Source organism: Struthio camelus, chromosome 2, assembly GCF_040807025.1.
Source record: "Struthio camelus isolate bStrCam1 chromosome 2, bStrCam1.hap1, whole genome shotgun sequence".
NCBI classification, from domain to species: Eukaryota; Metazoa; Chordata; class Aves; order Struthioniformes; family Struthionidae; genus Struthio; species Struthio camelus.
In genome coordinates this window covers 65,229,676-65,247,513 of record NC_090943.1, presented here as the reverse complement: position 1 = coordinate 65,247,513, position 17,838 = coordinate 65,229,676, and the positions used below count along the sequence as shown (strand labels likewise).

Below are 17,838 nucleotides of genomic sequence, written 5' to 3'. Positions count from 1 at the left end.
ATGGGAAACGGGAGGCCGAGCCATTGCTCTCTGTCATGCTTTGAAAACCACTAGTGCTCTACACATCACTACCTTAAAGACAGCAAAGGGAAAATACTGTGAATTATTCCGGAGAGAGTAATTCCACTGCTTTATCTACTTATTTTTCAAGAAGTTGAAAAATACAAGATGACCTTTGGAATAGAAATAAGTTTCTAAGACTGCACAAGTACCACAGAGAGCAGAGGTGGGAACTTATTTACAGCCTTCACAAAGACAGTTTTTTTCTCTGTCTTGAGCCGGGCTCAAGCTGCCAGACCTCTGTACTGGATTTCCCACTGCCCTCAACCTATTCTGCTGTTAAAAACACAAGTGTGTTGCTATACGGGTTTTGATCCACATCTTTATCTAACTGACATGCCCAAGCCAATACTCAGAGCCTGCTTGCAGATCCCAGCTCTGATAAGATACTTAAAGGGAAAAAGATAAGCAACTACGAAACTGGCCCCAACTCCAAAACTTTTCAGTGCACTGTAACGTACAAGTGGCATTTTCAATGATAATGACTTTGCATAATGCTGCTAAAAAGGCCCTACAAAGGGTTTCTCTATAAACCCTTTGTACAGAGGGGTTTCTCTATACTTTAAGCTATACAGCACTTAAAGTATCATTGTAATCCAGACTGTAAACCATGCTCTTACTAAAAAGGCGGCCCATAAGAGAGAGAAAATATTACATAACCTGAACAGCCCAGCTGAAAGAGCCAAAAAGGAAAAGAGAGAAATGAGCTGTAGGAACAAGGTGCTGGCACTGACAGATTACCAGGAATGGAAAATCAGCCCCCCAAGCCCTGCTTGATCCATGCAAGGTAGAAGTTTCACAGTTAACACAAGGTAAAATAAGATGGCAAGTGTAGTGGTAGGAATTCCCATAACATCCCCATCAACACCAAGTAGCATCATTTCAAGTAATATTTTTTACTGTAAATACCAAAGGACTTAACAAAGACCAGCCCTCTCATTTTTAAATGTTACAGTATCACTGAACAAGAAAGGTCATGTTTAAAGGAAACATCTTACAGCAGCGCAGATGCAGTATTAAAGCAAAAAAAATGAAAAAAGGGGGGGGGGGGAGAGAAGCCCCAAAACACGCAGAAAGCAAGAAAGCTTTTCAAGAATATAACATGGCTTTGAGTGACAGAATGACCCGTGAAATGACTTTGTTTCCATCCTTACCATGAATTCCTCTAGGGTCTGGTAGGTTTTCCCCCGAAACTCGCAGTAGTTCTTCCTCTCCTTGCACTGGGGGCAGCACTGCGTGGTGTCCACATGGACGCAGCGCGGGTGCAGCCGGGGGCACTCGGGCTGGATGCATAGCGGCCCCTCTTCCGTGCACAGGCAGGGGCAGGCGGAGGGCCCCGGCGCAAACTTCTCCCCGATGGCATACACAAAGCCGCTCTCGTCCACGCAGCCTTTGCCGCGGTAGTCCGGGTAGGCGTACTCCTCCGGGGGCTCGGGGGTAACGCTGGCCATGGCCTCGGGCAGGGACGCATCTTCAGCCACCTGAGGTTCCTCAGCAGCGGCGTCCCTTTGCTCCTGCACTTGAACGCTCCCGGATTTACTGCCCGTGCCCTGGCTATTCCAAGCCTGTTTCTGCTTAGTCCAAGACTCCTTGTTTGAGTAGTTCCTGTTTCCTTTGCTCTTCCAATCTCTGGCGCCCTCCTCCCTCCCGCTCCTGCCGATTTCATTCATTTTCCCGGGGCCCGTCTGACCGTCCCTTGTTGACGTGTGATCCCTCTTTTCCTGGCTGGCTTTTATCTCCTGTTTGTCTTGAGCCTTGGCCAGTTTTTGCACGGGTATGGTGGAGCTACAGAGGGCAACCATGAGGCAGCAGGTTACCAGGAGAGAACTGGAGAGAGCTCCAATTGCCATTGCAGTAGAGCTGGGCATCACCTACCGCATCCCACAGGGGACACTGCGTTCACATCGGAGGGAATCGCTGCACAACGCCACGCTTCCTGGGAAGAGAGCGATTAGGCACACTTCAGCCCGGGCACGGCTCCCCCTGCACCAGCGCGACATCTCAAACAATATGCAACCTGCCTCGGTAGTTTATGCAAAAGGCAAACAGCAGCCTTGTGCTGCATCCCTCCTCCTCCTCCTCCTCCTCCCCCGCTCCACAAAGCCTTATAAATAGCAGGGCTCTGGCCACAGACCCGGGCTTCCTCAGCTCCGTCAAAGTGCTACACACAACTCCAGGGAGTTAGCATTTGCAACAGCAGGTACATGCAAAAGAAATCACAATATTTAGGGGTTCTTATTGCTTTCGAACGATGCCACGTGAAGAGAGCACACGCTGAACCAAATGCAGCTCCCTAAACCACAGCAGAGTCCAGAACAGAAACCAGCCAGTTCAATCCTATTTGCTGACTGCGGGCGCGATAGTTTTCCCTAACCTTTTATTCATCCCGAAGCGCCTTTTTTTTTTTTTTTAAATACCTGCCAGTGAGCACGTTTCCTTCTGACAAGTAAGAGCAAGCACGTTAAAGCGAGCAGAGCAAAACTGCATCTTTTCGGAACTACCCAGCCGAGCGCCCGCTATGTCTGTCTTCCCAGGTTTTAAAGGCGAGGCAGAGCCGCGAAGAGTTTCTGCGGCAGAGCCTTCTTCCTTAACCCAAATCCTCCGCGAGTTTAGCGGCAGTCCTGGCCGCCGACTTCAAAACACCGCGCCTTACATCGGAAAAAACACCCGAAAAACGCACACGCTCCCCCAGCCAAGCCGCTCCAGCCTCCCGGCACCAGCCCACCCTCCGTGGGGCCGCTGCTCCGAGCCATTTAAAAGCCCTCCTCCCTCCCCCCCCGCCCCGCTCGCCCTCCCTCCGCGCAGCGCAGCGCCGCGCTCCGCTCCGCGCCAGGGCACCCTCGGCGCTGCCTGCCCAAACTTTCCGGGCCGGGCCGGGCAGCACCGCCCTCGCCCCTTTCCCCTGGGGGGGGGGGGTGAAGGTTGGGGTTTAGCCCCCCCCCCCCCAGCTTTCCCTCCCTACCTGCGCCGGCTCGGGGCGGCGAGGCGCGCTGCCAGCCCGGCTGCCATCGCGGGGCTGCGGGCGGCAGCAGCTTGTTGCTGCCCCTCCTTCCTCCTCCTCCTCCTCCTCCGGGCACCTGCCGAGCAAACACCCAGCCCGCAGCCCCGGGGGGTGAGGGAGAGGGAGGGAAGGGGAAGGGCTTCTGCCGCCGCCCCTCTCGCCCTCACATGGCTGCGCAGCGCCCGGGGCGACGGCGGCGCCCGCAGCAGCCCCGAAAGGCCGCCGCGGAGCCTGCGCGCCCGCACCGCACCGCACCGCCCTGCGGGCCCCCGCCGCCCGGCCGGGGGAGGGAGGCGAGGAGGCGGCAGGCTGAAGCCTCCCCGGAGAAGCAAGTTAGGGAAACGAAGGCAGGTGTTTCTTGGGCCGGCTGCTGCAACGCTTGAAACTTTGGCCCGAGGGCGTTTATTAGGCATGCCAACCGCCTGGCATCGGCGACACGCCGCTGGGCCCGTGGGGTTACACGTCCCCAGACGTCCAACGAGGCTAACATAGGCGCTCTCCCCGTCACCTAACGTATACACCGGCAAAACCACTTACCCTGTGTGTTACAGAGGGGTTTTCCTCCCGAGAGGAGGACAGGTGGGTGGTCGGTACAGGTGCACACACCTGCGTGGCCAGGGCTGCAAACCAGCCCTACCGCCCAGCCCCGGAGGCAGGCGGATGTGGGTGAGCACCAGCTCCTCCGGGCAGCGCAGAGGGGCCCGTCTCCGACTGTCCACAGCGCAACATCCAATTAGTTTACTCGGCTTTGTTCAAGTCTCCCTCGCTCGCCTTTCCTAGCGATGAAACGGTATACGATGTACCGGTTGCAATGCTTATTCAAGCTTTTGAGTTGGTGAGACTAACACTTTTGGCTTCCGCACGTTTGTTTTGATACGGAAAAGGGGCAGAAAGGCCTATTACAGCAATGATGGCTGAAACACAGTCAGACCGTTAGCACAGAAACACAAGAGAAAGGCTAGATAAGGGGTCCTTAAGCTTGATGCTCTTGTTCTGGAGCTGAGTGAGGGCTTGGATCAGCCTCCAGGGCTGTCTGTGCTGCATTAGCTGACCTATCAATATTATCATTTTCTGCAAATTTTGCTTGACAGATATTCCAGACCAGTCCCTTACCCCAGGCTACAGTAATCCTGCAGCCGCGGTAGGTCTTTAACCAGCCTGCTGTGCCCTGCTCGTGGCCAGGGCTGGGTTTCCCAAAGTATATGGCACCGTAATTGAGATTTTCAGGCTAGGTAAAATTTTCAGAAATGTTTTCATTAAAGTGGCAGCACTGCGGTATCAGTACTCAGGAGAGCAGTCAAAACTGCTGGATACTGAGGAGCTTTCCGTGTTTCACTGTTAAGTACCTTCATGAGCAGCTGTTATTTGTGAAATCCCAGTCACTTAAACTCTGGCACCTGCATCCTCCTGTGCAGAGCTCTTTTGGCTGCTCAGTTCTCTCTATGAACGTCTACGATTCTTGTCTAGCTTACAAAATTATTTCAGTTAACACCATCTTATCCCCCTCACTTAAATATTCACCAGAAAAACATTGATTTAGTCTTCTGAAACTTTAAAATAGAAGAACAAAGTTCTGAAGGATACAAAGGAATCAAATGTTTCCACAGTCGCCCTACTAAAATGCCATTCCAGATTGCCACAGGGCTTCTAGACTACAGACTATGTAGCTAGGGTAGGCCTTTCTCAGTGTCTGACTACTCATTAACAAGTATTTGTCTTCAAATGACCATCTCGTTTCCTCTGAATAATGAATTAAATCTTTGCCTTTTCTAAAATCAGTAATTTTATCCCTTATATAGCTTAAACCCTTACATGGAGTAAACAACCCTGTAAGTAACGTACCTCATTACTAATTTTACAAGAACTTGAATAACCATCACTGCTTTACTTAAAAGCATGAACTTTGTGCGTTTAAGAAACAGCCAGTTGTGGGTAGAGTGAGAGAGAGCGAGCAAGAGAGAGAAAATATTTGGAAAGACATGCCAGCTTTGTGAAAAAGAGAAAGAAGCCAGTTTATGGTTCTGACATTTTCACAGGTTCCCAGATGAAACTCTGTTACAAAACCTGAGAGGATGCAGAGCATTTTCAGTATTCAGGATTCTTTTTGTAGGAGAGCTCTGCCTCTCCCACATCCAGTTTTATGGCACATACATCAGCCAGGGCTGAAGGTTCAAGATATCACTGTATAATGAGGGAGGCAAAACCTCAGAGCACTTTCACAGCCACAAATCCCACGTCATCTTAGCCTTCCTGGCACCGCTATATTAAGGTAAATGCTCTCTTTTTTAACCTAAAAGATCTCATTGGACTTCAGCCTCTATTCACCCAGATTCGTAAGTATATTGAATGATGAATGGTACCTGGCACTAGGAACCTTGCAGAACTGAGACCTGACCACTTCATTAACATAAACAGTATCAAACTGCAGTACGTTATAGTCCATATGGTCAAACAGCAGATATGAGAGAAATGCTCAGTATTCTTTCTTCACTGTAGATTCTGGATTAAAAGAAGAGAGAAACAAAAGAACCAATTATTTCATGGCCGTTTTTAACAACTATTTTAATGAGAATTTCATACGCGTGGTGTCACACAGACAGCCCTGGAGGCTGAAGCCCTTACGTTTACTCACAGAATAGTTTTGGCACAAGAAACACTGGTGCAGGTTTCCCCACTCCGCTCTACCGCTAGGGAACAGTAGTAAGGACAAACTGCGTCTCTAGAAGACAATCAAATTCTGCATCTCCATTCAAGGCTCCTTCCCCTCTGCCAGAGTCTTGTCTGCATGAGAACATTGCATTAGCTAAATCAGAGTTAAAGCAGTGTGCACACTCACTTTATAAAACAGTCTAAGCTAGTTTTGTCTTAGCTCTGTGGGAACTGACTGGAACTAAAACAAAAAGAAAGTTCACAAGTGGAAATAAAAACGGTGCTGGCAAGGAATGGTTTAAATTAAACTAGTATGATGACCATCTCCATTAGACCAGGCTGGAGTCAGTGAGAACGGATTGTCTTGCTGAAGATAGATGGCTATTAGTGAGGAAACTGAATTAAAACATCCACTCTATGAGATGAGGCAGACTCAACGTTTGAAAAATATTTTTGAGGATCACCTCAATGTGAACGAGACCCCAAATACAGGATACATCTTTTAACAGGTTTAAACACACTTGTGTGGCGTGGTGGATAACAGCAGAAACACAAGATGTCACAACTATGCATCAGGACATCTAAGAGCATTTGCACAGCCGCGAGACGGACAAACCGAGGCACAGAGTATGCAGCTACTTACCAAAGCGAAGGAAGGCAGTCTCCAGCCATCGACCTCCACGCAACGCAAGGCAGACAGCACATCTTCCTTCCCATCTCCCCTATTTTAATGCCAGAAGCGTCCCCTGGTTCTGCACAGCACAGAGGGAGAGGGGACGGTGCGGAGACAGGGGGGAGAACTGGAAATGAACCTGCAGGACAACCACCTGGGGAAGCCCTCAGCTCCCAGGAGGACCTGGCCGATGTTGACAGGAAGGAAAAGCAAGCCAACAAACAATCACGCAGCAGTAAGAATAAGGTTTGGGGACGGGAGGGTTTACTGAGCCCACAGTGAGTGCAGGGTAATCTCAGGTGGTAACTATAGGGCACAAGGTGCACACCATGCGTCCCCACCCAAGCGGCTCTGCAAGTCCAAAAAAGAGGAGAAAACAGCCGGAAAAAGCGACTCCTCTGGCGCTAGACCTTGCTAGCTCGGGAAACAGATCATCGTTCCTATTTATTTCGCTTTGGTTTGTTATTCCTTCCAAAAGGAAAAGGGTTGTTATCTGAAAGGTATTTTTTATTGTGGTGCTAAAGTGGCAGTTGTTCAGACAGGTTCACATCATAGCTTTAGAAAGGTAGCAATTTGTGGAATAGTATTAGTCCAGCCATATAAAATAAGGCCTTCAAATAGCAGTCAGTCTGAAAACAAACAGAGAGACAAAGCCAAGGTGCATATTACTCTAACAATTCATGTGTACTTGAAAGGCTGAATTGTAAATAAGCAGCTTAAACAGCTTAAAGAAAAAAAAAGTCCATAACTATTTTTAAACTAGGTTAGCTTTCATCTTTTCATTTTTATTTCTTCTGTTTTCTTTATGCCACCTGTCAAAGGATGCTGAACACGTACTGCTCTAGTTCTTACTTTTTTCACTAGTTCAATGTCTATTTAAGTTGACTGTTAAGTGGTTATTGAGGAAGCATTACACAAGCTGTAGTTACAGTTGTCTCTCTTCATTAATTGTTTTTAAATTATTTGCTTTATCTCAGATAATGATATGTTACAACATTATGTCTTCTGCTTTACATGCTGAATACAAAACTTAAAAATGCTCTGTCATTTAGAGTTTAGGCTCTTCAATATGAGCACTCTTTGTACTCTGTAAATCACATTTTGCATGCTAGGATTTTTTTTTTTTCCTTGTTACTTGTAAGACAAAAAATCCTCCCTAGACAAGAGTGAGAAATTTAAGCTTTGGAAGCCATAAGTTTATGAAATGTCCCTTAAAGAGTTTTTTGCTGCTACAGATTAATATTCTAAGAAATACCCTAAAGTGCTTTTTAGCCGTTGCTCATTTTTAGCTTGTGATTTCTCTCATTATTAAATTTAAGTAAAATAAAAGTGCAATGAAAGTAAAATACTTGTATTCTCAATTAATAGCATTCATAAAGAGAATTGTTCCAAAACATGGGAATGAAGACTGTGTTTTTGTTTAAAACTTAAAATTGAAAGCTCAAGGAAAAAATCATGAAAAGCTCTTTTTCTCTGAGGAAAAAAAAAAAAAAAATCAATCTCTCTGCCCCTTTCAGCTCTGAGAAGACTTTAACGCATATATTCTGAGTCAATAAGAATCCCCTTCTACGCCCATTAAAGGGCAAAGGAAACGCCTGCTACCTTTTCATGTACAAAACGTACACAAGTTCTACCAGTTTAAATCACTTCTCTATTGTTACATGCCTGATGCATCTCTAATGGAGGTTTTGCCAATATAAACTTTAAAATAGTGCTATTCCAATCTTAACCTCAGTAGTTAAACAATATTAAAACATTAACACGCAAACATTAAAATTCTTAAATTATTAAAACATTCAAAATATTAAAACATTGTGTTGTGAAGCCTTTGGCGAGAAAGGAGGGGAAATTTTTAATGCAGGACCTGTGCGTATGGGCCACTCTGAGGAAAACTGGCTGTGTAAATTCAGAGCACGATATTTTGTGCTTGCATTCAGGGGGTACAAGAGAGTGATTATAAATGCATTTTGAAGCCCCCATTTTCACCATGGGTTCAATAACCAAGCATTCTTGCTTAACTCATTTATAACATTTAACTTTCTCTACATACCATTATGTTTACAGGAAATTTCTTCAAGGAGGAAGCATCAGCTATCAAAAGTTTTATGCAATAAAATATTTCTGGTTCAATATTGTTCCAGATTTTGGAATTAATAGAGCTTATCCTCTCACTGCTCTTTAATGTTACTGGAAGGGAAGAAAAACCCCCAAGAAACAAAAATCCCCAAACCAAAACCCCAGCCTTGCTGTAACTTCAGTTCCCAGAGGTTTTCCTCAGCTTTGATTGCATTAAACATTGAACTAAACTTAATGAATAAGTCGAACTGAAGCAAAAATTCTCCTGTACCCTTCAGGAAAACAGGGAAAAAGAAAAGCTATTATTGTCAAAACTGGTTTACCATTATAACTCACACCACTATTTAATTCAATTCTTTAACTTTAAAACTTCTGTAACATAAATTGTACTGTTTAGTATTTCTTTCCCATTAAATTATTTGAATAATAATAGGTTAGTTTTTGAGCTAACATGCATATATTTATTTACTTGAAGCATATATTTATTTACCTATGAGATAAAAATGTTTTAAAAGACATTGTTCATATTCAAATACTCATTTTAACACCATTAGCATAGAATATTTATTAGTCACATTTATTATGTGACTAGTTATGATTAATTTCCTGTCTCCCACATAGACAAGCCCTTAAAAATACATACATAAAAACAAAAGTCTTTCAAAGCTTTTGCACAATCAAACATGTAAAATCTTTTATGTCACAGGGGTTTTTTTTAAACTTATTTTTGGAGAAGCTGATAAAATATTACACGTTGATATTCAGACTGCAAAGTCAAATATTGTTAAGGCATTCACAGGAATATGTTAAGCCTTCATTCTTCTCTATGGTTTACAGAATTAAAATATAACCACCAGACAACTGATCCTGTAATTTAATTCTTTTCAGGCTCAGAGAACCATCATGCCTCTTGGTGCATTAACTGGATATGCAAAAGAGTAAAATTAAGATGACAGGTCAGCTATGAGCCTGGCACTTGCAAGTACTCAAGTACATGACTTTGCAACTTCAAAAGTTTTGGAGGGTTTTCTGTTTTTTTTTTTTTTTTTTTTTTTTTTTGGACAGGTGGGATTTTTGGACTTATTTTATGTAAAACCTGTCCACATATGGGAGGTGCAAAAGGTGATTACAAAGGGAATAAAAAAAATGGAGCTGCTGTAAGGAAAGGAAATAGGTCTTAGAAAGACAAATGAAATTTCAGTGGGGGATGAACAAACAGGAGGGGAGATGCAGACAAGGGAAACATCAGTCTTTGAAGTGACACAGAATTGGAGAAAAGAGTTCTGAAGCAATAAACTGAAGGGGGAAAAGAGGGTATATGCAAGATAGCTTTATTAAAAGTGAAGGAAATTTGAAGATAAGGAGACATATAAAAGGAGAATAAAAAAAAAGAACACATTAAAAATCTTTAGCATACTGTTAACAGTATGCTAAACACATTAAAAAGGCACAAAATACTCATCACTAAAAAAATTATAAGCCAAATCAATCTGATGCATTTCCATTTGCCTTGTTGGGATTATTATATTTAATTAATACAGTCCTGTATGTTCACATTTATTTAATGTAACACATACAGGAAAAAACATCTGGTGGTGTCAGAAACATTTTTCAGCTCTGTAGAAAACCTGGCTGGCTGAAGAGGTTGTGGAATCTCCATCCTTGCAGATTTTCAGCATTCAGCTGGGTATGGCCCTGATCTATCCAGGAAGATAGACTTGCTTTGAGGAAGAGGCAGAAAGAGGTGATCTTCACTGGTCCTTTTCCAGTCTAGATCATTCAGTGACTCCTAACCATACTGCTAATCTGAACTTTGATTCATGACAAAGTTTAGAAGGTCACCAGAACTCTGAGCAATTTAACATACTTGCTTGTGGTTCATTCTCTCTCTCTCTATATTTGTCATCTTGGACTGATTTATTATTGTTATTATGGTGTGATAGTCTGGGAAATTCTTATGAGTTGTTGAATACAAAACTGTCTAAGATTATTTATGCTTTTGGGGGATAGTCTCCATAATTCACTAAGCATAAACCCTTAGATATAAAAGCTTCAATGGCATGCTTTATATAATGTATCTTCAAACTTTTTCTATTCTTTGTCCTCCCTTTCTCCCACTGTTACCATCCACTTAGTAAGAAATGAAGCTTTTGCAACAACACATTTATATAATGCATACACATTTTATCCTATTGCCCTCTAACTACTTTTGAACCCGTTGGCCAAGTTCAGCCAAACTTGATAAAGAAATTGAGTTCTTCAAACTTTACAAAAAGAGGTGAACTGGCAGGGGAGCAACCTTAAACTTGTCACTGAAGCTGCGTTGTGACCTTGCATTACACAGCAGAGAATGCGTACAAGGGACCACGCTTATAAATGCCCAATCTACACTAGATAGCTTCTTAGACACTGGAGTTGATTGATTTAAAGACACAAATCTACAAGAAAACATGCTTTGCTAATTCTGGTATTCAGAACTCCTTTGCTTTCCTGTCATTACCCTTCTCGACATTATTACAGAATTCCTATATCCTTTACCTGGTAGTTTACCTGTATTAAAAGCCCATTAAGGCCTTTAAATTAATTCATACACATCTGATAACCTCACAGTTTAAAAAAAAAAAGCTAGAAAAATTATAAATTGTAGCATATGGAAAGTTTCATGAATTGCACATTCCCAAGTGTTCTGTCTTTGGATCTAATTCCTGGAGATGATTACATGCAGGAAGTTCTGCAATCACAAAGGCTGGTGAGACAGTTTTTCTGTCTTCTTTTAATGAAAAAAGTTAAATGATTCAGAAATCATGATTTAAACCACGAGCTGCCAGAGCAGGGCAAAAGACAAAGTCAGTGCAAACAATCTTTGGCCTACAACTTGAGTCAGGGGAAAGCAAAAAAAAAAAAAAAAAGAAAAAAAGAACGTTTACTCTGTGTTTGTATACAGGGCCTGAAGGTAATGCAAGTCTCCTGCTTCTCTCCCCTCTGCAGGGACCCCATTTAATGGTCAACACTCACTTCATTCCCTAGTGAACTGAAGTAAGATATTCAGTGCATACCTGAATGAGTGGTACACTAAGTCCCTTATATGCGCACAAAAATCTAAGCTGTCCGCGCACAAAAATCTAAGTATCCATTCTTCCAAAGCTTGGTCCCTTGCTCAGTTTTTATCATCAGATCTTGACATACTGGCACTATTAGGACTACTGTAGCAAGTAGGGGGCTCATGAGCACTTGCAAGACCAAGCCTGATGGTAACCAGGTGTAACACAAAAGAAATAGAGCTGCTCTGTGATTTTGTTAATGAATGAATACTGCATGCAGGTTGGTCACGTTGGTTCACTTTACTATTTGTTGGAAGAAGATAAGCAGGGAACAAAGCAATTTCCCTACCTATCCACAGTAGGGCTTCACAGTTATTACAGGCAGGGCCTTGTAAATAATTGAGTTTCCAGATTAGGCGCTCACAAGATCAATGAAGAAGGTGACAGCTCAGATGCTCACAAAAACTCCCCTGTGACACCAGTGACCACTGAATCAGGGGCTGAACGCTCCATGCAGACTATCAGAGCTACAAGCTCCATTCCTCCTCTGCCTGAGGACATTTAACCCCTAGTCCTACCTTCCTGTGAAAATAGCCTAGCCACCAGGCTACCAGTGATTAATTTCTCATTTGACGCTACTTTGCTTTGTACACATGATAGGTTTTTTTTTTTTTTTTTTTTGGAGAAGGGACTGCAACTCAGTTCTCTACCTCTGTCAAAGCAGAACAACTCCAGCAGGAAGAACCAAGCCAGCCCTGTCTCATGCTGGTCTAGGGCTCAATTAAGACAGTCACATGAGAGGCAGAAGGTATTACCTCAAAACCCTGTTTAGAAACAGATTAGGTTTGAGCTGTTTTTTTTCTAATAGCTCTGTGAACTCTAACCCTAATCAGCAACAACTCCATAAATACGACCTAAATAAATTCTCATGTGAACCCAGCCTTATGTTCTAAGGTGTGTGATTCTGCTTCAGTAAAGCCCATGTAACTTGTTCTTAGAACAAAGGCCATAGCCCAAGAACTGCAAAAACCTCAGACATTAAAAAGTCTTGCTCTAGGAGTAAAAGGGTTGTTGAAGAGACATTTAAGGGTATCACACCAAATCAGTCAAAAGTTGGATTGGCTGAGCAAACCAGTTCTAACTTGGTCATCCCCAAAGCAGTAAAACTCTTGGATAGTTTTTAAAGGTTTTTCTTTAAAATACATTCTTCCTTCCCTCATTAGTTAAAATTAAATGCTGCTTTAGTAGCATGGTTACTGACTCCTGAAGCAGATTTAGGCTGCTGAACAAGCATGGTAATTTCATAAAGGGCCGTACCTCAGGTTCTTGTCTAGGTACAGGGAAATTTTACGTTGCCGGTGTTATAACAGGTAATGGCAAGAAGCCAACTGCACACAGAAGGAAAAAAAAAAAAACAAAACACACACCTCATCTGATAACGGAAATGCCCAGGAAGGCTTTCCATGCTCCCAGCTAGCCAAGTACATCAGCCAAAGAACCTCAGCTTACCAGGTGCCAAACTGTTCTGAAAATATGCCAATTAGTATCACAGTGGAAACAAATGGTGACAACTAAGACTTGTGAAAATTTAGCCCTCAGAATACCCTAAAACACTGCTCAATCCTTCTGCTCAGGACCTCTCCCCCTCCCCATACTACTAGCAAAATAGCTATCAGCTGAGAAAGCAATCTAGGTGTTGACATTCAAATAAGCTTTACTTCACTAGCTCTTTGATATTTTTAAACTTAGGCAATTAGATTTTTTCTCATATCATCTTTTGTCTTCCTTTTATCATAAAACTCTGTTTAAACTCCTTTTTGCTGACAGCTTCACAAATAGATGTTTATTTGCACATTTACAATTTTCAAGAACTTTTGGGATGAAGTCTAGAACTTTTACTCAAGAAATTAGCTTTTTTTTTTTTTTTTTTTTTTTTTTTTACACCAGTAACTTCTACATAAAGATCGTTCAAATAATTGGGACCCAAAGATATTCCTACAGCAAAAGCTACTGTACCATCCACTCTTATGTCTGATACTCTTTTAGGGTTTCTTTTCCCTCCCCTTGTATCTGCTGGAAAAAAGTGACTTCCACTTGTTTTTTTTTCCTTTTATTAGAGAGACTAAGAATTGGTATGAGCCTCTGCCATGGTGGCAGATGCCCCTGCTGCCACTCCATCAACTGCTAGCTGGGGCCTTTAGAGAGATCCTCACATACCAACTTGCAACCACCCTAAGCAGTCACATTCCTCTTCGGAAATTAAATTTCTTTAAAAAGTCTCATTTTATCCTGAGGCTGGATTTCTGTTCTAGTAAATTCTGATCCACAGAGACATCTACTTCCCATTGAAGTTGATCAGAGCTGCAGGTGACTGGTGCCTCTGTTGCTCAGACCCCTAGGCTGCATTTCTCCCAGAAGAGGAATACGTTATTAATACAAGTTGGCTATCCTTGGGTAAAAGCGTAGTGGAAAAAAAAAAAAAATCACATTTGTGCCTTCTACAGAAGCGAGACGGTTGATTATGGAACAGACTCCCAACTCTCTATTACAAAGGATTTTGCCTGGAGTTCATTTTAAAATATATATATTTTTCCCCTAGTGAAGCATTAGAGTAAGGAGTAAGCATGTAAGAACAGGCTTTCAGAACTTCTGTACTTTTTCAATTAAACAAAATTGAATGAGATAAAGGAAAAAGCCTCGTCCTTTCTCTAATGTTCCCCTCTCCCCCAATTGAGATTAATTTTTCTTTAGAAAATAGAGCAGGTAATAACTGCTTTTGGAAAAAGAAAATATCAGGCACACCTGAGGTTTTAAATAAACAGTTCCTGCTGCTAAACGAATCTATGGTGGATTGTAGATGGAAGAAAAAAGTCCCTGGAGTGGAGGCAAAAATCCTGAAGTAGTTCACTGGGTCTGTATCTAGGCTCTTGCTTTGGTGCTAATGGGATTTCTCTGGCAGGTTGATGTGGGCTTTTGATAAAAGCAAGATTTAATGAGAATATGTTCCCAGCTTTGCTGCTTTAGTTTGTGTCTTTGGTTTCTACTGTTGGTGTCATGTGTTGCTCTTTAGAGTCTGCATTGCAGAGATACACAAATGTAACTTAATTTCTTTGCTCTTCTGTGCTGCAATACTCATGTTGCACAAGAAAAAGCTACTCTGTTTTGATGTGTGCCTGCCAGAGATTCATTGGCCAGGAAGCTGGGTTCAAATAAAAAAATGACATTTTGCCCTCATGCTTAACAACTCCAGATTGTCAAACATACAACAGGATAAAGAAGCCAAGTAGATGTGTAACTGCTTTACTTGCCAGTTGGCAGCTAAACAATCACAGCTCTTGATTTATGAGCAGTGTTTTGTTATTTGGTGTTTGAGCTTATGTCAATTGGGTCGCACATTTCTTCATCTTAAGCAGAGGCTTCAGCTGGTGATCCAGAAAGAAACCTGCCTTAGATGATCCATTAAATCCTTGTCTAGAGCAGAGAATATTTAGTGTTGTTGTGTTGGTGTGAGGAGCCCTCAGTCCCCAGGGTTAATTGACACAATTGCTGAAAAGGGCTGTCAAAGCCAAACAGTCAATTATATCAGGGCTGTGGAAGCTTGATGACAAGCCTCAGGTCAAATCTCTCAGCGCAGATATATGCAACATTTTGTCAGGTGCACTGATGCTGCAACAGAAAGAAGGAGGGAGGGAGGGAGAGAGGAAGAAGTAGCACAAGCAAAGCTTAAGAACTGTGCTAAATTTGCTGGAGGTCACTTCTTGGATTTCCCATACTCCAAACAGAAAGAGTAAAAAGGAATCACGACTTTTTAAAAAAAAAAAAACAAAACTCTAGCAACCTAAAGGGAATTGGGAAAACAGGCCTGAAGGGGTATACGGTCTGCCCTGCGTAAAAATATAATATCTATGTCAGCTCACAATTGCTTACTCTAGAAACTGAAGTCCTCTTCCTTCATCTGATCTATTCCCTCCTCCACAAAAGAAAACCTCATTGGAATGAAACGTGTCTCAGCTCTGCCAGGAGAGTTGCCACGGCCCTGCAGCAGGTGGCCTGCCTAGGAGAAAAGCAGGGAAGGGAGACCAACCTGGGAACCCCCGGGCACCTTCCGCAGGGCGGGCTGGAACTTTGCCGTCCTTGCACCGTGTTCGCAAAACCTTTCCATTTTGATAGGTATGTAAATTCATAGAAAAGTATAGTTACAAATTGTCCCTAGCTAGCCCAACCTTCTGGTTTACAGTCTTAATTTCGAGGTTTTTTGAGACCATCACACCATGTGAAGTAGAACATGAAAGGATGGATTCTCGAAAGAGAGGACATATGAGAAAGACTTTTACTATGTTTCTGGATCACTGATGTATAAAAGGGACTTCCAGTTCTTTCTATGAAGTAAAAAGGTGAACTGCAATCAAATTACATAAAATGTATTAAATTACATTTATTGATGAAGGGCTGAATTATATCGCAGAATCTCCTATTTTGGTTCCCAAAGTGCCCCAGTTACTCCTGTATCACTCGCAGGGTGCTGCATCTTCGTATTGTCCAGCCCAGCATCTGTGGTTTATAGACCTCAATATCACCCTCCAGAACAGGGACTATTCACGTAAATGTGGAGAAAGAAATATATGCCTCAAAGATCACCCAAGGGAACTCACTAGGATGCTGTAAGGACAGTAAAACATATGCATGAAACTTAGTTTCCGGCATCCTGTGCAATTGCCCTAACTACCAGTAACGCTTACTTTACTGCCACACAAATGCCTCCTGATGAAAACTCCAGTGAAACAGCTGCGCTGCCATAACTGCGTTCGACATGACTCACTCAGTAACTTACTATCAGAAAATCTCTGTCCATCAGAGAGCAGAGTACAAGAGTGCTATACCAGTTACAAAATCCCAGGCAAAAATAATAATAATAAAAACCTGTCAGTCCTTCTACCTGCATACAAAATCTATTAAAAAGCTTTACAACAGGCAGGAAATTAGCAAAATTACCTGTTTCCTAAAGGGGTGTATTCAGGTCAAGTACATCATAATCACAAGTTAGTCTCCGCATGTTCACCTTGTACCAGCTTCAAAGGGACAGTGAAAGGACAGGAGGAGGGAAGCACGATGTGACAGCTGGTTAGTCACTGTTGAAATAGCTGGGATGCTCTCATGAACTCTACTGTAAGGCTTTGATTTGAGGGGGAAAAGAATTCAGTTCTGCTTTTTCCTTTCACTTCTAGCCCCAGGTAGACCTACTAAACCTTTTCTTCCTCCACTAGTCTTATTTTGAGTGTCTGGGTCTTATCCTGCTGTTTCAGCAGACTTACTCTTGCGTGTATACAAGGGAAAACAAGAGTAGAATAAGTCTTCTCTCCTCTCCCATTTTATAATATACACTCTTCCACCATATCCAAAATACAGCTAAAACTCAAGTAGTATGTGTATGTATCAAGACATGTATGTTTGTGGTACTGACTGTAAGAGGATGACCCTAGCATATTCTTTCTTTGATTTCTCTCACTCAAGAATAAAATACTTCAGTTTTATAAAGGAAAAAGAAACCTAAGAGAGACTGAAAGTTTTAGAACAAAACTGATATAAGAGCAGCAACAAATTCTTAAGATTCAGCCAAGAGTTCTACCCTGATGCTGAACTACAACAGGAATGTGTGATTTCGCACTTGGTATCAGAAGGACAATGTCAACTTTTTAAAAAAAAAAAAAAAAAAAAAAGAGTTGCATGAGGATCCAGCAAAAGTATTAACCATCTGACATCTCTAATGGGAAAATCCGTAGGAAAAAAAAATCTGAATCCTACAATGGCTAAAACAATAACAAGGAATAAAATCAGAGGGCGTATAACCAAAATAACCTACCAGGGAAGAGTCGAGCAGGACATTTCCTATGGAAAGTCAAGCCTCACAGATCTGTTAGAGTTCTCTGAAGAAGCCAACAAGTATGTGGATAAGGATGATCCATGTGATACCATTAATCTGGCAGGAGGAGGGGAAGGAAGGAGAAGAAAGCTTTTAAGTCTTTCCCAATATACTTTAATTAAGATGAGTAAGAGGGAAGGCTCTCTTATGAGTTAATAACGGACTAAATGGGAGGAAAAATGAGTGCAGAAACAAAGTTTTCTCAATGGAAGAAAACAGATCTCTGCTGACACCTATTCAATTTACTGCATTCATAAATGATCTAGAAAAAGGAGAATATAGGAAGAAGGCGTAAAAACGGAAGCTGCTGCGAGACATTGCAGAGGACGTCTTACACTACGTGACTCAGCCATAAAACGGTAGATGAAATTCCGAGTCAGTAAAGCAAAGTAAAGCATGGATGTGTGTGGGGGGGAAT

The 17,838-nt window shown here is 42.5% G+C and overlaps 1 protein-coding gene across 4 annotated transcripts in view; it reads right to left on the bottom strand.

Moving 5' to 3' along the window:
* VWC2 (von Willebrand factor C domain containing 2) overlaps positions 1 to 17,838 on the bottom strand; it is a 244,191-nt gene that overhangs the window by 57,988 nt on the left and 168,365 nt on the right. The window contains exons 1-4 of one of the 4 annotated variants that reach the window (XM_068936113.1): positions 6,354 to 7,108; positions 5,694 to 5,842; positions 5,422 to 5,560; positions 1,215 to 1,996 (exon numbers count right to left, since the gene is read on the bottom strand). In XM_068936113.1, the coding sequence (XP_068792214.1) occupies positions 1,215 to 1,928 (714 nt within the window). In that variant the 5' untranslated portion in view covers positions 1,929 to 1,996; positions 5,422 to 5,560; positions 5,694 to 5,842; positions 6,354 to 7,108. Of the gene's footprint in view, positions 1 to 1,214; positions 1,997 to 2,477; positions 2,759 to 3,022; positions 3,269 to 5,421; positions 5,561 to 5,693; positions 5,843 to 6,353; positions 7,109 to 17,838 lie in introns of those variants that run through there. The other 3 variants (XM_068936114.1, XM_068936112.1, XM_068936111.1) reach the window with 3 other exon arrangements.